Genomic DNA, 25,724 nt, shown 5'->3' with positions numbered 1-25,724 from the left:
CTCATATTGCTTTTATCAAATATATGCATAATCATTTAATGTTGCTGATCAGTGCTATGAGGAAATTGTTGGACTTGGTTACTGCACCAAAGAACAATGTGAGCTGCTTTTCTATTTGCTGTGATGGGCTGATATATCAAATGCTTGTATACTTGGGCCTGCATCACTAACACTCTCATTAAACAATATTGGACTTTTAACCCAAAACAATGTTTGTCATCATAATATGACCCAAAATCAAACTAGACTCAACAATTAATGAATTAAGCGTGAGCTAAACTTAATATTTGTAAGTCAAGCTTAATTTTTGTGAATTAAATTTAAACTTAATCTAACTCAATTCAATTCGATACACTTCCAACCCTACTTAACTATCATACCTTAAGAAATTAATTAAAAAAAATCAAGAGGTTCCATTACGTAACCTTACTATAATTAATTCTTCATTACTTCATAAATGATGTGGTCTGAATGACACGTAGGTGGCACATTCCTGTTCCAAAGAAAAAATACAACCCAATAAAAATTAATATTCAAAGTCAACTTTTTCGCCCTCATTATTGCGACCCCATATCATATTATTCAATGCAATTCAATTCATACTCTAGTATCTACACTTTCTCGGTTTCTCATCTCAACTAAATCCAAAACCACTAGTTTTTGCCAAAGGGTTTGTTAGTCCAAGTCTTCGTCTTCATCTTCATCTGAAAACTGCTTTGTTAGTGATCCCAAGAAAAAAAAAAAAAAACCTATGCATAATAACATTTACTGTGTATAGATTAGAACTCTAATAAACTTCTCTCATACGTTGTTTATAGTTGACTCGCTAATCTGAATATTCCTCCTAAATCATAATATTCCATTATTTCGAAATCAGCATTTAATTTAATTACTTAACATGTGATTTGCTATAAATAAATGCCACATTCATCACGGGTCTTCCCCACACTGCAAAAAATGAGTTCAGTGGGTTTCAAAGTTTTGGTTTTTGGATTGGTTCTTGTGAGTGTGGCAGTGTTGTGTAATGGAGGATCAACAAGCACCTTCGTTAGAAATGAAGAGAAGGCTGTAGATATGCCACTTGATAGTGATGTCTTTGCTGTTCCTCCTGGTTATAATGCTCCCCAGCAGGTACCTTTCTTCTTCTGTTGTTTTGTTTTGCATGTGACATCATTTCTCAGTTTTGATATGGAATCTACTTTGGAAGTTTCTTTGGTGTTCTTTGATGTTTGATAGATCAAGGGATCATTCATTGTTTTTGTTAATTTTTAGTTGCTTTGGGTTGGTGGAGGGTTCCTCTAAAGTCGGGATAAGATAATGGAACTTTAGGGAAGTGCGGGTGATGATTAGTGAGTAATTAATCAACTTTTTAATTAGATACTAACCACTAACTGTATTAGTATAACCAGAGGTCTTAGGTTAACGGTCCTATCTTCTTGAGTAGAATTGATTTTGAATTTTGATTGGTGGATAAATGTGGTTTTTGACCAAAAATAAAAAAAAGAGACTGTGATTAGATTGTTGACTGACCTGATTAGGTACTCTTCATTAACCAATCCCTTTTTCAAAGTAGGATAGCTTTTTAAGATTTAGAAACTTTCCTCTGTTTGATTTGAATAAATTATAGTGGGTTTCATAAATTTTAGTGTGTTTTTTGTTCTTGGTTTTACATTTAGTTTCTGAGTTTTAATGAATGAATATATGTATAAAAGGTTCATATAACACAAGGTGATCACGACGGGAAAGCAGTGATTGTGTCGTGGGTGACTGTGGATGAACCAGGCTCCAGCATAGTGCAATACTGGAGCGAAAACAGCGAGCAAAAGAAGCTTGCTAAGGGAAGACATGTTACTTATAGATACTTCAATTACTCATCTGGTTTTATTCATCATTGCACCATCAGAAATTTGGAGGTATTTCTTCTGCTCCATTCCATTGCATTCCATGTTTTGTTGCAGCAATTTCAGTTTGATTTTTGTTATGCAATCAATCCATTATTGATTCATGTGGTTCTTGTTTTGGACAGTACAACACCAAATACTACTATGAAGTTGGAATCGCAAACACAACGAGGCAATTTTGGTTTGTGACTCCTCCTCAAGTTGGTCCTGATGTGCCATACACTTTTGGTCTCATTGGTAAGTATATTCTCTCAACTATGTTAAATTTTCCTAACAGAGAAATTATAATATGGTGGACTAATTTGATTTACAAGTATATAATGTTAGGGAACTAAAACTAAATTTCCTAAAGTTGTGATCTACTTGATTGATGTTTACAACTTTACAATTTCAGCATTTGAGGTAGTAAATGTACCCGAAATCAATGCCAATATGTTTGTAATTAATTAATTTGGCAATGATGATCTGCAGGGGATCTTGGTCAGAGTTATGATTCAAATAAAACACTCACTCACTATGAAAAGAGCCCAAGTAAAGGACAAACTGTGTTGTTTGTTGGAGACCTTTCTTATGCGGATAATTACCCTAATCACGATAACGTTAGATGGGATACTTGGGGAAGGTTTGTAGAAAGGAGTACTGCTTATCAACCATGGATTTGGGTTGCAGGCAACCATGAAATTGATTTTGCTCCAGAAATCGTAAGGCTTCTCTCGTAATAATTGTTTTAATTTGGTTTTGAGAAGTTCATAAACTTAGTGTGATTCATCATCGTCGTCGGTTTTTGACACTAGCAAATGATATTTTGCAGGGTGAAAGTGTACCTTTCAAGCCGTATCGCCATCGCTATCATGTTCCTTATAGAGCGTCGCAGAGTACCGCACCCTTCTGGTATTCTGTCAAGAGAGCCTCGGCACACATCATTGTGTTGGCCTCATATTCAGCATATGGTATTCATAAATACATATTTTTTGACCTATTGTTATGATCTTTTTGTAAACATCTTGAATTAAATGTATAAGCTTCAATTTTTGTTTCCAGGGAAATATACACCACAATACAAATGGCTTGAACAGGAGCTACCAAAAGTTAACAGGACAGAGACTCCATGGTTGATTGTGCTTATGCATTCACCTTGGTATAACAGCTACAACTATCACTATATGGAAGGTGAATCAATGAGAGTAATGTATGAACCCTGGTTTGTGAAGTACAAGGTTGATGTCGTGTTTGCAGGGCATGTTCATGCCTATGAACGATCCGTAAGTGCTAATACTAGGCTTGTTAAACTGGAAAGATAACAATGCAACTAAATGTGTCACAAAGCCTCAAACAGTGCACTTCAATGTTCTTTCTTGAGATCAAATTAACCTGAATTGTTGGCTGTTATGTATCAGGAACGTGTCTCAAATATTGCTTACAACATTGTGAACGGTATTTGCGTTCCTGTGAAAGATCAATCGGCTCCTGTATATATAACCATTGGTGATGGAGGAAACCTTGAAGGCTTGGCAACCAAGTAAGCTCTAAACATAATAAATCCTAATTCAGTTACTTTGATGTATCCGAGTCTGATTTAAATATGCATTAACCTGCAGCATGACAGAACCACAGCCGGCGTACTCAGCATACAGAGAGGCTAGCTTTGGACACGCCATATTCGACATAAAGAACCGAACACATGCTCACTATGGCTGGCATCGGAATCAAGATGGATATGCCGTGGAAGCTGACAGCATGTGGTTTTTCAACAGATTCTGGCACGCAGATGATGATTCCACAACTCATAGTTCTCATTAACACACATATGTATTGATACTTCGAGAAGAATTCGCAGTCATGGTTGCTGACATCGATTATCAATCGTTATGTCATTGTACTTTTCTGTCACATAAATGCAAATTGTATGCTTCAATATTAAATCATTTCTCCAAGTAGGTTGCATAAATTTCTCAAATCCATTATTAATAAGAAAGTTGAGATGATTCTCAGAATACTTTGTTAAAGTAGCATTTTGGCCTCATTCATTTTGATGCATAACTGATAGCTTTTGTTCATTTTATTCAGAGTAGCCGGCCACCCTTTTCTTTTTCTCTTTTAATACAAAGCTTACATCACTTTTAGTAAGAACAGAAATCAGAAGCAACTTGAACCGTTGAATAATTTCTGTGAACATAAAAAATTATAACTGAACTATTTTGCTTCTAATATTTAAAAATGCAATGAAATTTTAAAAAATTAAATGAAAGACAATCCATTTTAAGAGCTGAATTTCAAGAAAGTACAATTCATAAATATAAACTTAAGCTTGTTCATGTTAAATATTATCATGAGTTTGTTGATTTATACTAACAAAGTTAGAAATTTTTGACATATATCTCTAAGTGGTTGAATAATCAACTTGTGTCAAGTTAGTTAAATTCTGTTATTTCGGTTATGATAGTTAGTTAGAGTAATTGTGAGCTTTTTCCTTTTTTTTTTTTTGCTATGCACCATTATGGTGCATAAATCAACTAGTAGTATATAACTATATATTATTCACTTTTACGAAAAAGACAAAATAATATTATCACGAGTTGAAAGTTTTGTAAGTTTTTATTTTATTTTATTAATCTTTTGGGGTTACAACTTTTGATTCCATAAAAGGACACTCCATGAGGTTATTTATTTATTTATTTTTAAACTGGATAGAGAGCACTTGTGGAATAGTTCTTCATCAACTCCTAATATCTGACATATCATGATGCTACTTTGAAAATTTTCATTTTACACATAATACAATGTCCCTTACAAATCGTTTTTGGTACCGGTAGTTTGTTTTTTCTTTTACATCATAATTTTTAATACATAAAAAATAATTAAAAATGCTATGTATTTACTGAAAATCAGTGACCATATATTTATTTATAAAATATATGTATTATTTAATTTATTTTCAATGTGTATTTTGTATTTCAACATATATTTTATATCAATGGCTGATTTTTCATGTACACGTAGCATGGTTGAAAAATAATTTATAGACTTGAAATGTTCAATTACATGTATCTTTCCACCTGAGCAATTTTGTTACAATAGCCTTTATGTAACTTGTGTTGTCACTAGTTAGCGCAATTTAAGTTACATTATTACACGAGAAATATATTGTTACTCATTGTATTTCGTATATCACTTGACTGATGTATATTTCTGTGAGGTCTTATCTAGTGGTAGAACGTTTATGTTAGCAAGATTACGAGACAAAAATGAATACAAATAACATAACTCTTAATACATGGACGCAAGATTGATAAGAATAATAAAAGATGTAGATGGGGTCATGATGGTGACCACCCAAGTTCTTTTCATGGAGACAAAGTGGTGTGTTTTGGATGAATTTTTGAGAAGTTCTTCAAACAAAGGTGTCTCACTCACTCACTTTTTTATGCTCCCTCTCTCTCTCTCTCTCTCTCTGAATTTACCATCAATCCACTAGTACTTTCTTTTTGCTTGGATGGTCAATGATGGAAGGAGAAGGAAAGGTGCCAGAAGAAGAAACAAAGCAGAAAGGAAGGTTCCAAAGAATATGTGTCTTCTGTGGTAGTAGACCTGGATACAAATCTGCATTTGGTGATGCTGCTCTTGAGCTTGGTAAATTGCTGGTAATTTTTATCATACTATATTGTTTACCAATTCATTATTATGAATATACTTGTGTATTCTACTTGTTTTTTTCTTCTCCTTTGAAGAACTTTTGCATGTGTTTTATTCATAGTTGTTGTATTGAAAGGTTGAAAAGAAGATTGATTTGGTTTATGGTGGAGGAAGATTAGGACTAATGGGTTTGATCTCTGAAACAGTTCTAACGGGAGGTGGCCATGTTCTTGGGTAATATTTCTAATTTTCTTGACATGTTATATTCTGTTTTTATTGTAAATTTTATTTCTAAACTTTCATGAACTTCATTTGTTTATCTTTCCTGGGTTAGAGTGATTCCTAAAGCTCTATTGCATCATGAGGTACAATTCCATCTTTAGTTACTATTTGATCATGTATGTGAATCTTTCGAACCGAATTTTCACTGATAAAAAGCTTATGCTGATCAAATCCCTCGTTTAGATATCTGGAGAAACCTTTGGAGAAGTGAAAACAGTTGCAAACATGCATGAAAGGAAGTCAATAATGGCTAAACATGCTGATGCATTCATAGCTCTTCCTGGTATATTCTTTATTAACATAAATTGCACTCTTCTTTTCTGTTATAAGAATTTTCTAAAATTCAATCAAAGTTGTATACTTTTCAGGAGGCTATGGAACAATGGAAGAGTTGCTAGAGGTTATAACTTGGTCCCAATTAGGAATACATGATAAACCAGTAAGATTATTTTCCTTATCTACTAGATGAACCAATATATCACTAAACTAAATGTAAAAACATGTTCAAATTCTTCTTTTTCAATAAAAGGATCATTTCTTATTGAATTTGAGATGTGGATTTTCTTCCACTTTTAAGAAGTTACTAAATTTTCTTTTTCTTTTTTATTTTTTCTTTTTTTCTTAACTTTTTGAATATGAAGGTGGGGTTGCTGAATGTAGATGGGTATTTCAATAGCTTACTAACCTTATTTGATAAGGGGGTTGAAGAAGGTTTCATAGATGACTCTGCAAGGCATATAGTGGTCATAGGAGACACATCAGAAGAATTAATAAAGAAAATGGAGGTATGATTTATAAAATAAGGGGTAAATTATGCTAATCTCTCAATTTATAAAACCATATACTACTCACTCATGTTGGTTTAAATGATATTACTATGCTTAATACACTTATATTTTGTGATAACAGTGACCTACCCTATAAATATAACTTTGAAAAATGTTAAATAAAAATGACAAATCAAAGAATACGGGGTATAAACATTTTATGCTGGGGCTAATTTCTAAATCACATGGAAAAAGAATTGTTGGTTAAAATCAGGTAAATTTCAATCATTCGTTTGTTTTGTTTTTGTTTTTCTTCAGGAGTATGTTCCTGTGCATCCCAAGGTTGCACCAAAGCAAAGTTGGGCAGAGGACCAATGTTTAGGGCCTACTGAAAATGGAGAACTTAGATCTTAAAATCTCCATCATCCATTTGTGTAAAGAGGATATAAACCAGTTAAGCTCCATTTACTTGTAAAGAATACAATATATATAAAAAAAGACAAGCATGAAACATGCATGTTGTAGCTCCATCAAGAGCAATTGAATAGTACTAAAGTTCCAAGAGGTTAGAATCTCTTTTTCCCCGAAAATAGCATTGACTCTAATTAAATTATAACTATAATGTGATGGGCAGAAGATAACAATGGTTATATATATATTTTTTTAAAGCTGTGTGGGGGGTTGTTAGGATCAAGGTCCTAGTCCACTAGGCACTTGACACCTAGTTTTCTTTGTGTACTTCTAATTGTTTATTAGATTCTCAAAGTGTGAATTTAGATTTTGTCAATATTGCTATTTGATTATTCAGTTTGTGGACTAAACTTGTTACAAAATTGACATATTTGTCATCTATTGTCTTTACCCATAACAAGTTGACTATTAATTGGATGGTTCTACCCTGGATAATCTCTATATATCTTTTTATTAATATGTAATATTCCAAAAATGATAATGCCTATAATTTATACTTGTCTTCTAAGTATTGCTTATAACACTCTGGTCTTGATGGAACTCACCGAAGTGTGCGTACTTTATTGTTTATTCATGTAAATATATCAAAACAGATTAAAATAATTTATCAATATATACGGAAGAGAGTAGCTTGAAAACTTAAGATTTACTACATGGGTTAAATAGAACAAATTTAGTTGTTAAGATATACAAACTCAATAGATGGTACTAATAGGATCATTTGACAATAAGGACAATTAATAACACCTTACTACGAGCTACAAGAATATGCTCAAGACGTGGCTTCATGCCAACTCTTATACGGATCAAATTAGGATAATACTATAGTGTATTATATCTTTCAATGAAAAATAAAAATTATTTATTTAATAAAAGATCGCTCGAAAAATAAATTATGTATAATACACATTCTCTATCAATTTAATAAGAATCTTCACTCTTTAATAATTCTACTTTTCACTAAACAAATTCCCAACAATTCAATGAGTGACATATGCTCTGCTTCATCACGCAATCTTACACTGAAAATCAAGCCCTTAAGAATTTAATGATTGAATAAGAGATGCACAACCCCCATGATATATACATCACTGCCTAGAACACCTTCTGAGTGCTTGCGATTTTGTCATTTCTTATATAAAACCAGTTTCTTTCTTTTTAAGCTATGAGAATACAGAATAACTAATCTATAAATTAATTTATAAGCAGCTCAAAGGTGTAGAAAGAGAGTGCAAATAAAGGTGTGGCTAGTGCTATAACATGAATAAATATACACATGATTTTGTCCGAAGAGTGGTATCAGTGGAGATCACTGCAAATTTTAAAATAACACAAGCAAATGGACATCTAACATTTTGAATATACAGCGAATAAAAACCTACCATATGTTACAGTACAGGCAAGTGCAAACTGCAGAGGAATGCAACGTTTGTGGAGATTATGCGATAGGTGAATTTTGTCAGAAGCATTTCCGGTGAACAATGGAAGGTCCAGTTTCATCATAATCTCCCTTGGTTATATGTTGATTTTGAGGGAAAACTACTTTGGCAAGTATCGCACCTCCCACCCATGCAGAATATTGGCTTAAGTTCTCTGGCATGTACTCTGGAGGCTGTAGTAAACACAGATTATCAATCAGTGGGTATACATATTATATTGAACACGAATTATTATGATATCGCTCTTGCGATTTTCAATTCATCACTGTATTAGGATGAAGAAACATTTTTTGCCTGTCTCTTGTTAAGTTATGCTCTTAAAATTGACAGAAGAGGAAGTTAACAATCATTTGGTAAAAACATATGAAACTTTAAAAATTGAGATGAATTTAGAAGATAGCAATCTTACCTTAACCAGAGCAGGTTGAATGGCAGACGAACTTAAGCTACATTCCTTCTGAAATCTATCTTCAAAACCTGCAGTGAGATTCAGCATTAGTCTACACTACAATAACCACAAAGAACAGCATTCTCAAAAAGATGCAACTCAAAGGAGAAAATTTCCCATTTTCCGAATATTTATATATTAATGATCACGCCAAATAAATCGTATTTTTCTTATATATCAAGAAGCAGAAAAAGTATAACATATATTAGAAGTTCAAATCCTAATTCAGCAGAAATCCTTAATGGAAACAAACAAACAACAAGAATAACATTTACCGGTCATAGAAGAAGTGCCCCCACAAACCACCGTATTTTCCAGCAGCTGCCGATGATTATCAGGTGACACTGTTGAAACAGCACGGACAAGCTGCTCAACAATGCCATGAGCCTCCAAACCCAACAGACTTGGTTGGAATAAAGCTTCGCCAATAGTATATCTTTCCCTCCCAATTGTTATGACCTATATAAAGATCAAAGGAAGTTGTAAACTACTGAAAATGTTCATAAGCTCTAGTTAAATTCAAGTTCAACCCAGCTCTCTTAACTGCTACTCCCTGCTCCATGTTTCTACTAACTATATCAAATAATCTATCAAAAAGCAAACATAAATCTTAAGAAATCTCAATTAGCAAGTACCGATGTCAAAAATATCAGATAATTAGCAAGCAGACCTGTCCATCAGGAAGTGTATGTTTCTCCACAGGACATGAAACAGTCTTTTGATAAGCTAATTCATCTTCAGCAGCACATGAGTATTGCTCTTTTATTCTCTCCACATCAAACAAGCTGATATTTACTTGTGGATTGGATTTCCCAAGTTCTTGTGCCAAGAAATTAGTTAGATCAGTACCTCCAAACTCGAATCTTCTCAATGCAATGTGGTGGACAGCACCCTCAATTACTGGCGCAATATCTGTTTATAAAGCCAAAAAGATTGTGTAGCACATAACCAGCCAGACCAATAACATTACATTGTGAAAAGCAACATCTGTCTATAAAAAAGTACAGAATTCGTACTGTTTTGCTTGAGCAATAGAAAAGGGGGCAAATGCAAATGCATATCTTACCCTGTAGGATGTGTTTGACATGGGGGTAAAATTTCACAGATAATCTCCATGCAATCTTTACCCCATAAAATTTAATATACTATATAATTTAAAATTATTCACATGGACATCTACCATCCATCCACTATAAAATTTAGCAACATAATCTAAATTAAGTTCCCATTGTTTCACATGTGGATACCTATTTTTCCATGTCCAATATCAACTGTGCACCCTGAGATACGTCCCACAGCATACAGTGATAAAACTGCTTGTTCTGAGGCATAAAACCCTGATATGTTGAATGTTTCAAACATTAATTGCACTAGCTGTTCCTTGTTGGCCTGGGAGACAATAATATATACTATATTTAGAGAAAATACCCTATTATACATATTAAAAGAAGGCCACCAACTTAATACTAGCAATTTGATTTAATACAAAAGGACGCATGATAGCAGTTCTAGATCAAACAGGACAAAAAGGAGGACAAATCTGCTCAAGATTCTTACGCATTTACAAAACGAGAAATTCTTATAGATAACCTTTCAGTTATTAGGAATGCCCAAGAATTTTCTGCATGGAAAGGGTATACGAAATTACGAAGTCTAGGAAAATATATACGTGTTAGAGAAGATAAGGTTATCAAACTTCCAAATTAACTCATAAACTCTTTTTAAGTTTACAAGTTGAGCTCTAAGCTCCATAATCGAGTTTATATGAACTCTCAAGTTTGATAACCTTGCAGATACTACATAGGGTTTCCTCAAACCTTGGGGGTACAAAGTGGATCTGTGAATAATATCTGTCCTTCATTGCCAATTTCCCATCCAAGGCCAGTATACAAGACATGATGCAATAAATCCTCAATGGCGTCCCAATCTCTGACAAACCCTCGCACCACTGGATCAACAGTAACACTATCAGCTATTGAATTATCGTCACTCACAGACCCACCATCATCAAGCACTCTTTTCATCTGAGTGGGAATTATCTGAACCATATCAAAAAGAGCCACAATCAAACGAGTTAAGGAATTCTGAGGATGAATAATCACACTTCACAATCAAGAGAAAACAAAAGAAAAACATTGAAATTAATGCAATTTAAATATAGTCATGAATTGCAAGTGCTGGAAAGCTATACACAATTGAGCTGAAATGAATGGTAACCATTCACTACGTGCCTCTACCTAAAAACTTAAGCTTTTGGGATAAGCAACTTTACAAGAGCCTCTATAACCAGAGGGCCATGTTAGATGTATAACACTACAACAATTCATGTGCCTCTCCCTAAGGCATACACCTTAAACCCTAAACCTTAAGTGGCTTCATGACAGAAATGAATCAAGCAAAACAGTGAAGTTTAGGAGAGAAAGCACATACAAGTACGGCACAATTGAGATGAGAATGACGAAAATTTCGGCAATTTGGTTATACGGTTGCATGTTATGGTCATAACAATAATAATAATGAGCGGGGCATATAGATATATATACCATGGCAGGAGACTGATCAGGAATTGCGAAACCAGCTTTGAGGAGCTTAGTCCCGACGTCAACCACGGCAGCTTCCATGGGCAGCAGTCACGGTGACAGTGACAGTGGTTCTGGGAGACCAGAGAGGAAACTAGTCTACTCAGCTCACTCTCGCTTCGGTTCAAAGACCTTTCGAGTTTCAGCAGCCAGGAGTCAAAAGTCAAAAACCCAAGGCCCAAGCTTCGCTGCTCAGCGAATGCTTTAGAATAAAAATAGAGAAAATAGTTCGGGGGCTAATGAGACTTTTTGTATTGATAAAAACGTGACATGATGTTTTTTTTTTCTAGGTGTAGCCTGGTGATTAGTGAGTACGATCTGAATCTTAGATCATACTTTATGGCATTGGATTGAGAAAGAAGGAAATAACACTAGATAAATTTTTAGAAAGAAGAAAAATTTAGAACATTTTGTAAGATAAAGTGGATATATTACAATATTCATTGAAATTTGATTATAATCGAAGTGAACAGCAATATTTTACAAAATCTAAACAAACCTATCATACAATGCTAGTTAGAGGATAAGGATAAACTTTATCTCTTTTTGATTTTTTTAGACATGTGACAGAGGTCACTTTATTTTAGTACACTTAATAATTATACATAGTAGGGACATTGTCTTAATAAAGGGACGGCTTGAAATAGTCTTCTGGAAGGATCCCATCACCATCTGAGAAGGATGATGTCTCATCAGAGGCCAAATTGACAGCTCTAAGATCCATATCCAAATCTTGTAGATAGGTAAACGGGTCTTTAGTGTTTCTTTTATTAGGATCTTGGGCATCTTGCAAATACGGGTCATATGGGTCTGAGTATGGGCCTTTAGCGTTATTGGGTATCCCTATATTAATTCTGGTTGGACTTGGTGGTAAGGCATATACTCTTCCATTTAGATCCTCAGAATTCAGATCTTCTTCAGAATTTCTGTTTAGGATATGTCTAGACATGCTAGGCTGGTCTCTTAGAGTATAAAAAGAGTATTGTCCAAATTGATTAATTTTTCCTGAAGTTATGAATCTGGATTGGAACTCTTTAAGAGTTATTGGCGAAACATCTGTTTGAAATGGGAGTCCTTCAACTGCATCTCTTTCTCCATATAGTCCAGGTTGTCAAAGTTGACAAAGGTATTTGGCCAAGGCATTTAGAACTGTCTTTTCATCCATGAACCATATGGTAGAGTATCCAACAATATCGACTCTGTTCATGGTGTGTAGGTCTCCTTTAGTAAAATAATTTCTCTATAAGGTGACAAAACAACAGAATTTTCGTTTTGTTTGAGAAGGTTTATCCCACAGTTGGTGCCGATCGAGCATATTATACAACATTCCTCTCCATGCATCAAGTAGAGCATACATGGAGAATAACCTAATTAGATGGGATTGTGCTTGAGTGCAATTACATAGGATGTGGTATATAGAGAAGATTGGCACTACGATGACATATGTATATATGGAAGACAAAGCCCAAATATACCATATCATTTCCTCTGGTATAGGTCCTTGGATTATTGGTATAGTGCAGAAAAGGGTATCCATGTTGAAGTACCTTGGGTTCGGATGGATTTGGGTTATGATAAAGAGTTAGTGTAGCCAGTAGAACAAGGTTTGTCTGGCTAGACAATCTATTTGAAATTCTGTCTGGGGTCTTGCTTTGAGGCGAAAAGGACCAATCTTTCTTCTGTATGGGCTTCTGTGGAGTAGACAATCAGGAAATGGAATGGTATATAAAGGATTGTGGGTACTCATAGTGCAGATGTAATGAATTTATTTTGGGATTGGTTTTTTGGTAGGTTTGGAGAGAAAATCAGCAAGTGTGTTTTGGTGTCCCTTTATGTGTCTTCGAATTTATAGCAAGGAAACCAGTCTTTCCACCGCAACAATTGAGAATCTGGCAGGATCTTTTTCTTGATTTCCAGCATTGATAGGAAAGAGGTGTTATCCATCTCCACAGTGAAATAATAAGAACTAAGGTGAAAATTGAATTTTTCTATCCTTCGTTTAACAGTGAGAATCTCTTTGTAAATGGCATGGTAATGTTTTTTAGATTCTTTGAATTGTCCACTAGCATGCGCACAGCAGTGTCTTGTCCCATCAATTTCTTTAAGTAGCACAGCTCTCCAGAATTCATCACTAGCATCTGTCTGTAGTATTCTTTTTTTCGTGCTGGGAATTTTTAAAGGAGTAGGGTCTTGTGCTATCTTCTTCAGGGTTTTGACAATTGTGGTTTGCTCAAGTCCCCATGGTGAGGGCTTCTTTTTTAGGAGTTTTGATAGCTGATTGGTGTGTTTGGTCACATATGTGATAAAATCTCTGATGTAGTTTACAATTTTCAAAAATTATTGGACTTGTTTAACCATCATGTTTTTATCAGGGAAGTAGATTAATTATTTGGCAATATGATCTCCTGGTTGAAAGAATTCATCTTCAAAGACCATCTTGAAGAATTCAATTTTTGTTTTAGCAAGAGAATTCTTTTTTTATGATAGCATGATTTCCTGTTTTCTGACAATTTAAGTGAATTGGGCCAGGAGTGCTTTATAGGCTTCACTGTCCTTTAAGAATAGTAAGATATCATCTATGTAAATAAGTGTGGAGTGTAGTATGGGCTCAAAAATTTTGGTCATGGCCTTTTAAAAAAGAGATGGGACTACTTTGAGTCTAAATGGCATTACTGTCCATTGATGTTGGGCTTCAGGGATGCAAAATGGTATTTTCTATTTATCTTCAAGATGAAGCCCAATTAGCCAAAAGCCAGCCTTTAGATCAAACTTGCTGAATATTTTTGCTCCACTTAACCTCTGAGAACCTTGGTAGAGAAAACTTATCATGTTGTAAAAAGACATTAAGTGGCTTATAATCAATAACAAGCTTCTTTTTCTCTCTATTTTGCTCGACCCTTTTTTCAACGTAAAAAGCCTGACATGCCCAGTTAGAGTTAGTTGATTCAATGAGTTCTTGCACAAGAAGGACTGCACATTCAGCTCTTGCCAACCTGAAATTTTTAAGATTCATTCTTGAGTGTGTGGCCTTTGTTGGGTTGATGTCCTCATTTTTTTTAAAATAGAGACAAACATAAAATTCTAGATTCTTCCACAAAGGTGCAGGATGGTTGAATTGATCATGGCTGTCACAACAGGCACTAAGGAGTTATTGCTGGACCTCCTTATATTCTTCTGGAGATTCTTGGATTTCAAGGATGTTTTGTATCCCTGTAAAAGGCAAAAATTGTCCTTTGTAACTTAGGCCAGTGGGTTTGATATGTAGTCCATGGATTCGGAAGAAAGCATCAAACCCGAACAAAACATCTTTGTCTGGGAGATAACTTCCCAGTACTCTGAGCCAAGTAGTCTAGCCTGCAAATATCTCCAATCCAATAGATTTTTTGAAAATGAGATTGATGGTGAAGACTTCACTATTAGCAACTGCGAACTTCTTGAAAAAAGTGCCCACATTTCTTTTGGTAAGACATGTGGTTTTAGGACAGTGGCACAAGATCCAGTATCCATTAGTGCAACAGCCTTTATTAGTTTGTCATAGACGGATGTCTTGACTTTTAAATCGAAGTGAGGACGAGGAGTACCATCAATTTTTTTTATTCCTAAGGATCCAAGGTATCCAAGTTCTTCTTTTGGAATGCTTGATCCTTTAGGAATTCTTGTGGTGATAGACGCAATGGAGGATATGGAAAAGATTGACCTCTTTGGTAGGAGGTCTTCTTCTGAACTGTTTCCTCCTGAGTCAGAGTCTTGAAAAACATATTGGGTTTCATCATTTTTGCTTTCTTGCTCTTCAAGTACTGATTCAAGATCTTCTTAATCTTCGATGGAAGCTGCATCCATTAAAGACTGAAGCATTTTTTATCTCCTTCTTTGTCTTATGAGGACATGCTTTAGCAAAGTAGCCTTATCTTCCACAAATGAAGCATCTGTTTGACCTAGTATGAGGTTTTCTTCTTTTGAAATAGCGGTATCTTTGCTTCTTTCTTCCCTTTCTGAATGCCTTCTTATGGAAAGTTCTGGCTGGTGGTTGCCAATGCGTCTTCTTCTTTGGCTTACATTCCCACATGCTTGGCTCTTTGTATTTGATCTTCAAGTAGAATTTATTGCATGCCACTTTGAGTTTGCTTGAATTTTTGTTGAGCTGTTTGAACATTTGTTGTTGCTCACATAATTTGTCCAAAGCAGCTAGAACCAACTGATATATTTCTCCAATGGTGGTGGTAGCCACTTCTTTGTAGAGAGTCATCATCATCCGTTGTAATTCTGGTTGAAGTTCATCTGGCAAGGATGCCATGAAGACTTGTTTAGTGGCGGATTATTATTTCCTCCAAAAGGATAATATTTAGCAGCCATCTTCTTGTAATGTCTCTCCAAGTCCTTTCTGTTGAGTGAACAGCACTTCATTTCAAAATATTCTTGGGAATTTTTTTTTTTGGATAAGTATAATGTCTCCCAAGAATTATTTATGTATTTTATTCCCAAAAACTGAGAAGGGTACTATTAATGAGCTAGAGTCTTTCATACTCAGAAAGGTTGTTAGCTCATTCTCGGAGATTGCCAGTAATCCGATTTATGAAATCTGCAAGGACTTGTCTGCTTGAAAGATTTGGATTGGCCATGGTAGTTTCAACCCAAGCACTAAATTTATTTAACCTTTCTCTGTATCTTGCAGGTGGAATATCATCAAAGGTGAACCATTTGTTGGGTATTTTTGCTTCAAAGGACCTTGCATGAGCAGGATTAGCTGAAGTTGCTAGTTCATCCCTTTCAGAGGTTACTTCCTCTTCTTCTTCTTCTACAGGGTTGACCATGGCTATTGCTGAAAGGTCTGCTTCATAGTCTTCTTTAAACCATTTAGCAATTTTTTTACTGGATTCAGCAGTTCCATCATCAGATTCATCAGTGATTTCTTCACTATATGATTGATTATCCAGAGTAAGGGTATTAATTGTCCGTCCTGGGGCATGTGACCCTTCTTTGATGCCCTTATCTTTTGTAGGGACATTAAAGGGAGTATCTTTTCTGAAAAAAATTCCTAGTTTTCAAGGAAGACAAGGTCCGGGTTGGAGTGAAGGCTGAGACTGAGGTGGCTGTGGCTGAGGTTGAGACAAATAACGACGGCCTTGGGGAGAGATAGATTTTTTGCTGTTTGCTTGTCTGGTTAAATGATAGGTGGATTTGAAAACGGATTCATAATCTGGAGTTTCAGGTGGTGAGTATGTTGGGGGAAATAAAACGAGCGAATATAAGGGATATGGTTTAGGATACATGGATAATGGATCTATAGCCAGTGCTTAAGGTACAGTTGCTTTGCTTTTGTCCATCTCAATTGTCGAAGTTGGGCCTTAACTTGATCCAGCTCTCTATTTTTCTTGTAGAATTTTGGGCCAAAGTACCTATTATCAATATAGGTCTTGAGTTATTGATCAAGTTGAAAAGTATGTGCAGAGAGCCGATCTCTGAGTTCAGTAACTTGTTATGCCATAGAACCTAGTTGTACTGAAAGACCTTCAGTTTTCTCTACAAGAGCATCAAGAGTGTGATCTATTCAGAGTAATATTTTATTTTTGATGACTGCATTATCTGTGTGCCAATTAAGTACTTCCTCTTCAGGAGTTGTTGCCTGATGTCTATGTGGAGTAATTCTTTGAGAAATTACGTAAGGCCTTCTAGTGATTTTCTTTTCATCAGTTTGTGTCACTAAAGATGGGAATTCTTCCTCATAAGATCCGAGGATGGCAATGCATGGGATTGTATTGACTAGCTGATAAAGATAATCTATAGAATTTTTGCAAGACAGTCTTTTCTTCTTGAGCATCGGTGTCGCATCTGCATTATTAGAGGGCTTGGGCCTTTTATAGGAGCAAAGGGCTTGTAGTGACCTCTTCTTCTTTTTCTTGTTCCTCTGTCGTCTAGCATAATCTTCATCATCAGTGTCACTCAATTAGTTAGCACAGTCACAGTTAGAATCACACATGGAAAGGTCAGCATCCCAAATGAAGTGACCATTTATATGAGAAACATAAAACAGGTTTTTCATTTTCATAGAAATGTACAGGTGGATCATCTTGATCGTGGGTTGTTTGCACCTGGACAAGAGAGATCATATTAATCCTTCTGAAGGATGATCCTCGCAGTGAGGTTTGCTTGATTATTCCAGGTCTCTGAAAAATAGTAGTCATCATTCCATCATTATTATGGGTAATAATTGGAGATGTTGTAGTATGAATATCAACCTGTTTCTTTGAGAAAGCTTTCTCATAATCACAATTCATTCCAATGGAATGATAGAAGAAAGTTTGTTAGTAGTGATCATTCTTGGAATGTTTACGATTACTGGCCCTCTAGCATTATATGTGAACATGAATAATGCTTCTCCTATAATGTTTGGGAGATTGAGATCAAGAGCATGGTCTTGAACTCTGTAGAGGACTTGGTGATGCAAGGTGGCCTGTTCAGCATTAGAGTCTTGAATTACTCCAACTAGCTGTATTTGGATTTTTATCCTTTGACATATCATTGGGTCTGATAATCTCATGGTGAAATTAGGAGCTATAGTGATAATGACACTTTCATTTGAGAGTGTAGTTACTAATGCTCCAAACAAGGCATATTGGTATTCTTTGAAAGTGATATCTAAAAGAGCAACATTGGCTGTCACCGGAAAGGATCTTCTTTCATGAAGAGTAAGAATGAGCCTAACTGCTTCCAGATGCAAATGAGTGTAGCCTTGGTTTTGGTAATTTTGAATGAGTTCTTGTGTGATTTCTAGGGTTATATACTATTCAGCAATAGTGACTTTTAAACCACATTGTTATAGATGGGAGGATTGGATGACTTCTTTGGGAGGAGAAAAAGTATTTCTGTTAATAAGATGGCGGATGGAGGTGAGGGTTGATTTCTTTTGTCTTTGGTAAAAAGAATAGGGACTTATAAGAGGGTATTCAGTGGCTAGAGTTTGAGAGTCTTCTAGAACATGAGTAAATTCTACCAATTGATCAATTTTATTACCAAGAATTTTCTTTAAACTAGAGGATAATCGGTCTATACTTTAGAAGGTGGAATGATGTATGGGTTGTGAAGAACTTGAAGAGTCCATAGGATTCATGTTTAGTGATTCTCTCTTACTTGCTTTTGCTAGTAATACCTTTTTCTTCTTCTTATAAACCTTAGGCTATGATACCACAGGGGTGGATCTCAGTACTTCAGGATGACAATGATATAATACATTGTATGCTTATCCCAGTCATTCTTTACAACTATTTTAACAAGTGAGATTAACGAGTTTAAGCAAAACTTAGTATTATAACATTGAGTCCATTTTCCACTATGAGAAATTCATGTGGATCCTATCCATGCTATTTTCTTTGGCCCAAGAATTTAACACATCATATATATTAGTAATTCAAAACAATTATGACAAAAATCAGTTATTAAAATTAACTATTATATAAAATATATATTGAAATATAAATATACACTAAAAATAAATTAAATTATATATATATATATATATATATATTTTGATAATTGATTTTAGTGTATAAATATTATTTTTAAATTCAAAAAATATTATTTACAAACTAAAATCAGTCATTATATATTTATATATAAATATATGTATAATTTAACTTATTTTTAATATGTATCCCATAAAATTTAAAATGTCCAAAATATTCTTATAATTTAATTACTTCTTCTTAACTTTTTTCGTTCACGTTTTCTCAATGTCTCCCATATTTCAACACACACATTCTCTCTTCTCTCACCACTTTCATTCTCTTCTCTTCTCTTTATTTCAACTCACTTAATACAATATATATCTTTTTTTTTGAAAGACCTACTATCATACCCGCACTTATATAGATTTTATGTATTTAACTTAGATTAATGACACCAAGTGTTTGTCAATATGTCTAAACATTTTAAGTGAGGGTGTCAATCATGACATATGCAAAAAGTGGCATAATTTTATTCTATTTTAATAATATAAATTAGTTACTATAATTTACTATTAATAACTAACTTTTTTTAACTTACTATGTCATTAGACCACTCAATAAATTAGTTCTTAATAATTTATGTTTATTTTTTGTTGTTGGTTTGTTGTTAAAATCAATCATAAAAAATTATTTTTTTTTAATTAATACTAATATCAAAAATTAATATTTTTAGATTAATTTAATTTTTTTAAAAAAGATGAACAAATTTTAAATGAAAAAATTAATTAAAAAATATATTTTTTAATTATTTTATATAATTTAATAAATAAATATATTTATTATTTAAATATAATATTATATTAATAAAAAATAAAATTATTTATTATAAAAATTTAATTCATTTGATAAACATTTCAAACACTAAAACTAAATTTAATTTTATAATTTTATTAATTCATTTCAAACACTAAAATTCAATTTAATTCTATATCACGAAAAGTTTTCAAACAGGCCGTGAGGAAGTGAGGGCTGAAGCTGAATGCATGGGCACTAGGCAGCGTGGCTATGTGCCCTAATTTTGGAGTGGGTTGGGGAAAGGGACGAAGGGCAGTCACGCGTGTAATTTTTTTTTTTTTAAGAATCAAGCAAAATGACCTCGTTTTGAAAGAATAGACCGATTTTTAGTCAATTTAATTGGCTGGTTTAGCAATTTTTAGCCAGTTTTTCAATTAGCAGTTTTCGGCATATAGGGGTGTTCAAATCCAAATCGATCCAAATTAAATCGTTCATCCAATCCAATTCAAATTAAAAACCAATTAAAATCGCATTAATTCGAATTTGATTGGATTCTATTTTTTACAAATCGTTGGATTGGATCGAATTTCAGATCTAATTTTCATAACCGATCCAATCTAATCCAAACCGCACAATATCCTATACTATTATTATTTTATTATTATATTTACAATTATACTTATAACATGTTCAACTTTTATATATTTTTATATTATTCATGTATTATTATTATTTAATAAATATTTTATGATAAAATGTTATTTATTTATTTATTTTAACTAACCTATAATTTTATTTCTATTGTTATATTATTGTTGGCTTTTTAAGATATTGTTGAGACTTGTTATACGTATTTAATTTTTTTAATTTATAAAACCGCAAATTCAATCCAATCCAATCCAAACTGCTTGAAATTGGATCGGATCGGATCGAATTTTTTTTAAAATAGCATCCAATCCAAATTGCACCGCAAGTAAATTAGTATTCGAATCAGATGAGTTTTTTACTCAAAATCGATCCAAATCGTATCGTGAACACCCCTAACTGAATTGTTGGTATAACCGGTTTTTATTTGACCGATCGGTCTAATTTGATTTTTAGAATTATGGTTTGAATTAAATTTGATTGGTTTTAAAAAATAAATCTAAAATTTGACCTAATCTATATCTTTTATCAAAATAGAATCCAGTCAAATATAAATTAATATTATTTTAATTTATTTTTTATTTGGATTAAATTAGATAAACATTTTATTTTAAAACAGGTTGAATTTCAACATTTCTAATTAAGATAAGATAATTTAATAGTACAAGTCTTAAACATAATTTTACATTAGTAACTTTTATTGAATCTACAGATGAAATTATCTTGGTATGCGTTCCATGTGAAACTTTAATGCATTTAAGTCATCTCTTAAGTTGAGAAGTATATTACATCACATTAAGAGCTTGTTTGAAAAACTTTAAAAATAATTCTTTTTAAACTTTAAACTCATAAAAAATAATAATATTAATATTTGATGTAATTTTTAAAATTTAATTGTAATTTTTTAAAAAATAATTTAAAATTTTATAGAAAAATTAAAAAAATTATTTCTCTAATGATATTATTATCTTTTATCACATTTTTATAAAATAAATATTTTTAAAATTAAAAATTCAAATATAAAATAATTTATTTATAAACTAATTTTAATATAGTTATTTATTTATAAACTAATTTTAATATAATCATTTATTGTTTAAACTGTTTACAAAGTGGACCTAAAAAGTTCTATAACTTGATTTATGTAAACAAAAAAGTTTGGATAAATTACACTCGTCCCTCTTGTGATCTACCAAAAATCATACATCTCTCTCTACATTTTATGGTACTTATTCTTCCCCAGATACTAATAATGCACAACTTATTTTCTTAGATCACATTCAAACACACTTAGGAACATAAAATATAACAGTAGCTCTAACAAAAGAAAACATGGCATCAAGAATTTTGATACGAACATTATACGTCAACGACACACATACCAACAAAGGTCTTCTGATTATTTAATACCGATCTATAATTTCAAACAATGCATAAAAAATATAAATCACCTTTGAATCCAAATCATTCTCCTGCTTGATGAACCTAAGTGTGATTGGCTATTTACAGTTGAAACTTAAAACTTAATTCGTACTGCATCTGTACACATTCAAACCTACAACCACGCCATATAAACATAACAGCTGGCCAAACATGTTTGATGGTTCTACACTTCTACTTAGCAACTCCTATTGACTCTTCAACGTTTAGGGCACTGGCAAAAGCAAAAACATGAATCATCAAATATGATGTAGATTAAAATCCAAAGTTCATAAACAGGACGAACGAGCTTCATATCAGACTCGAGGCAGATATTTCATCAAGCTTGCGTTTATGATCCCCGGGCACATTATCATCCTCTCTGTTAACAGGCCCAGTCATCAGAGGAGAGTAGTCTTTTTCCACAGCAGCATCGCTAGTGCCAGTGGGATTCACTGCTTCCTCATCATCTACTGAAACCAAGTTAGAGTGCTCCTCAAGTGAAAGAATGCCATCGGTCTTCTCTTGTTCCTTATGGGCCAGATGATCACCGGTTTCCTTTCCAGAAGAGTCTTGGGAGTTTGTTTCCGGTGTGTCAACAAGAAGAGCTTCTAGCAAAGGGTCAGTGACAGGACTTCTCTGTGAAATGAATTTCACATCCAGGAGTGAGGTTTCAAAATCTACTGCAGAGGAGGCAATTGAAAATCCAAGAACATTCTCTATAATGTCTTCATGGGAAGGTTTTTTCCCAACTTCTGTTGCAACTGTTGCAAATGATCCTTCCTGAGCAACGCTAGTTAAACCACTTGCAGTCTGATTGCCAAGCAACTCATTCGAGGTTTCATTTCCACTATTGAACAAATCATCCGTTTTATAAACACTGAGTTCTCTGCTTTGACCATCTTCAAAGTTGTTAGTTAAACCTATCTTTGGATTATGATCAGCTACAGAACTGGTTGTAACAGATACTTCTTGATCTCCTGCCATACTACAAGATTGACCACATTCTTCAGTATGTTCATTTTTAGAATCCTCATCTACCTGTGCTCCACTTTCCAGGGAAATATTGGATGATGTCAGCACTTGGATGTGATTAATCTTCTCACAGTCCACAGGATGAGCTGATTCATTATTCGCTGTCTCGTTATTACTCTCACGATCATCCTCATCTTCACTAGAAAAATCAGGGGCTTTGACTGTTAAACTTTTAGTATACTTTGGAGACTTTGAAGAGCCTGTGGATAAAAAATTAGCTAATGCAGAAGATAAAGCATCGTCAATTGATCGCTTTACTTCAACACATGAAGAACCCATTTTTTGCCCTGATGCATTATCTTCTTCATCCTCACCATCAGGAAACTCAGGAGCCGTAACTATAAGACCTGGGAGCATTTGACTAGTATTTGCTGAATCAGAGATATGCACTTCTGTAACTAATTCTCTCTTCTCTGGTTCATTTTCCCTAGTGAAAGCATAATCAATAGCATCTGATTCAATGAAAGAGCCTTCAGGAGCACACCTTCCACAGGATGATGATCCAGGATTTTGCAATTTCTTGGTCAGGGTATCAAGTTGCTGCTCAACTTTCTGGAGTCTTGCCTCAATGCTGCTCATGGGCAATGCCATTTTCTCCTGAAACCCCAGACAGATTTGTTCAATCCTGTCAATTCGTGATACAAGCTGTTCAAAGGCCCTTTCAATATTGCCACCAAGAGAACAACCATGATTGCTCTTGGCAGGAGCAACCTCAGAGGGGGCAAGACAATTAGTACTATCCACTGTATCAGCTTGTGAGGGTACAGCAGTACAGTCACTATCCAATTTAGAGACTTGAGAGGATGTGCATGGCAAGGATGGAGCCACCCAACCACCATTCACCTCTTTCAACTTCACTTCTTGAGGACCAACTATGCTAGCTTTTCCCTTCAGTTGAGTTTTGGTTACTGAATCAAGTGGCTGGGTTTCTTCCAAATCATCTGCTGAAAAAGATTGTTTTTCCTTCTTGACAGCATTTAGATGGCCGAGACCTGATGTCTTAGATAATTGCATTATAGTTGGAAGAAACATAGCCATAAGAGAACCACTGGATGAGTTTCCATTACGGCTCTCTTGGCTTTCTGAATCAGTTGAATCATCAGGATCACCAAATATATAAATCTCATCAACATAAACGCAGCCTTTACTCTGAAGTGAGAGCAAACGAAGCGTAACAGAAATGCAAGGACTGACATCATTAAGCTCAGCTGTAGCCTCAAAAAGGTCCTGCGAACAGGAAAAGAACATCAAACAATAAAAAAGAAATCAATCTAAGATTTGGTATGATGCCATCAGCTTCATGTTTCAAGAGACAGCCCAAAAGTTCTGGAAAAGAACAAAACATAATAAAATCATATATCTATTTTGCTTTTTATTTCCTTGAAAAAGAAATTAGAAAATCTACTTACCTGACTGATTTCAGTTGAGTTGGTGCATTCAGGGATCTTCACTTCAACCCAATCATCTTCATTTTTTATATTTTCCTCACTCGACTCTCTGTGAGAACCATCGACATGTGGAACATTAGGAGCACGAAGAATTTCACCATCTCTAGACGCAACACCGCAGCGAACCGTACAGAGATACTCATTGCTGCTCTGCAGATCAGATGCAGTGTAAATCTCATACACCCGAGCCGTACTACGAACATAGACTTGTCTGAGTTCATGTTTCGTATTAAAACAAACTGCACGAAACCGAATCTCGCATCAATCGCAAGAAAAATGTGCAAAAGTTCAAATCCGATCGTCCTTCTTTCTTAATTTCTACAATGAGCAAGAGCTCACTACATTCATATGAGGAGAATCACTAATCTAGATGAAAAATCTTATGATAAAACCGTCCAAATTAATCTAACCCCTACGATACTAACTTACAAAACAGAAATCGAATTTAATCAATGACTTAGCTCTATATACGCAAATCCACAACGAATATGACAGGTTTATCACAATTTTTCCAAGTATAAGAAACAGCTATAACTAGAAGAACAATTAGTGCAATTTAAAAAATTGAAAACAAAAAAAAAAGCAAAAAAGAAACGAAACGAGACAAAGTTAAGTGTAGTGAAAGTGAAACGTACTCTTGATCTCGCAAGGAGAGGAATCGGGAGAAGGTGAGCGAAGAAAAAGTGGAGATGAAGAAGCTTGTTGTTGATTATCGTCGTTTAACAGAGAGAGTGAGGATTCGAAGGTGACGCAGTTGGCGACGGAAACGGAAGACGAAGCAACGTTCCAGTTCGTTTCGGTGGTCTCCATCTCCGTCATCACAGAATCACGTGTCTTTTCTCTGATAATTAAAGATGAGATGGGTTTTATTATACGCAAATTACTCTTCGTTCTTCTAAGTAACGCCTCTGAAGAACTGAGGAGTCAGAAACTCGGAATTAAGTTATCTCCTTCTCTCTAATTCTTTTTCTTTTTATATATATAAATAAAATGGGGAAGTAGATAAATATTAGCTATTTTAGATGTGAAACGAGGAAAATAATCAAGCCAACATTTTTCATTTTAAAATGTTAATAAAATGAAGAAAATATCTTACCACTCTTATTAATCTGGGTCACGAGAAAATAAAAAAATAATCTAATAATAAAAAAATAATCTAATAAAATGTAAAATATTTTTTATTTCTCGTGTATTTTTATTTTGGTAGACTAAAAATTATTTTATTTAAAAAATTATTATTAATCAATAAATTTATATATATATATATATAATTGAATTCGAACTTTTGACTCTTATAAGTACATGAATAACTCGCACTTTATTCAAAATAAAAAAGTGAAAAAATTAATATATCATACAGTATTTCCTACTTCTGTTACCTTTAACAACCTTAATTATTTATTGACTAAAAATAATACAA

General features: G+C 33.9%; 4 protein-coding genes across 7 annotated transcripts; 2 read left to right on the top strand and 2 right to left on the bottom strand.

The window, feature by feature from the left end:
• Positions 1 to 550: 550 nt before the first annotated feature.
• Positions 551 to 3,910, top strand: LOC112789439 (purple acid phosphatase). Its single transcript, XM_025831335.2, has 8 exons — positions 551 to 1,131; positions 1,713 to 1,913; positions 2,027 to 2,138; positions 2,373 to 2,602; positions 2,713 to 2,851; positions 2,943 to 3,163; positions 3,299 to 3,420; positions 3,500 to 3,910. Exons 1-8 carry the CDS (start codon positions 919 to 921, stop codon positions 3,699 to 3,701), a joined length of 1,440 nt encoding a protein of 479 aa, XP_025687120.1. The 5' UTR covers positions 551 to 918; the 3' UTR covers positions 3,702 to 3,910.
• A 1,304-nt stretch (positions 3,911 to 5,214) lies between these two features.
• Positions 5,215 to 7,173, top strand: LOC112789438 (cytokinin riboside 5'-monophosphate phosphoribohydrolase LOG1). Of its 4 annotated transcripts, none has more exons than XM_025831333.3 (7): positions 5,215 to 5,542; positions 5,671 to 5,768; positions 5,869 to 5,899; positions 6,000 to 6,099; positions 6,185 to 6,255; positions 6,458 to 6,601; positions 6,902 to 7,173. In XM_025831333.3, exons 1-7 carry the CDS (start codon positions 5,402 to 5,404, stop codon positions 6,995 to 6,997), a joined length of 681 nt encoding a protein of 226 aa, XP_025687118.1. In that variant the 5' UTR covers positions 5,215 to 5,401; the 3' UTR covers positions 6,998 to 7,173. The 4 variants fall into 4 exon arrangements, with proteins under 4 accessions (XP_025687118.1, XP_025687117.1, XP_072082812.1 ...); XM_025831332.3 differs by having other exon boundaries at positions 5,261 to 5,542; positions 6,170 to 6,255; XM_072226711.1 differs by having other exon boundaries at positions 5,302 to 5,531.
• Positions 7,174 to 8,284: 1,111 nt separating this feature from the next.
• Positions 8,285 to 11,972, bottom strand: LOC112789437 (actin-related protein 7). The gene is made up of 7 exons (XM_025831331.2): positions 11,485 to 11,972; positions 10,759 to 10,980; positions 10,189 to 10,330; positions 9,612 to 9,853; positions 9,217 to 9,400; positions 8,903 to 8,970; positions 8,285 to 8,666 (listed from the first exon to the last, which is right to left on the bottom strand). The coding sequence occupies exons 1-7, from the start codon at positions 11,560 to 11,562 to the stop codon at positions 8,514 to 8,516; spliced, it is 1,089 nt and encodes a 362-aa protein (XP_025687116.1). The 5' UTR covers positions 11,563 to 11,972; the 3' UTR covers positions 8,285 to 8,513.
• Positions 11,973 to 21,781: 9,809 nt separating this feature from the next.
• Positions 21,782 to 25,285, bottom strand: LOC112789436 (uncharacterized). The gene is made up of 3 exons (XM_025831329.3): positions 24,940 to 25,285; positions 24,266 to 24,543; positions 21,782 to 24,083 (listed from the first exon to the last, which is right to left on the bottom strand). The coding sequence occupies exons 1-3, from the start codon at positions 25,121 to 25,123 to the stop codon at positions 22,134 to 22,136; spliced, it is 2,412 nt and encodes an 803-aa protein (XP_025687114.1). The 5' UTR covers positions 25,124 to 25,285; the 3' UTR covers positions 21,782 to 22,133.
• Positions 25,286 to 25,724: the final 439 nt, after the last annotated feature.

The sequence above is a fragment of the Arachis hypogaea genome, chromosome 3 (genome assembly GCF_003086295.3).
Source record: "Arachis hypogaea cultivar Tifrunner chromosome 3, arahy.Tifrunner.gnm2.J5K5, whole genome shotgun sequence".
NCBI classification, from domain to species: domain Eukaryota; kingdom Viridiplantae; phylum Streptophyta; class Magnoliopsida; order Fabales; family Fabaceae; genus Arachis; species Arachis hypogaea.
This window is presented reverse-complemented; position numbering and strand designations above follow the sequence as displayed.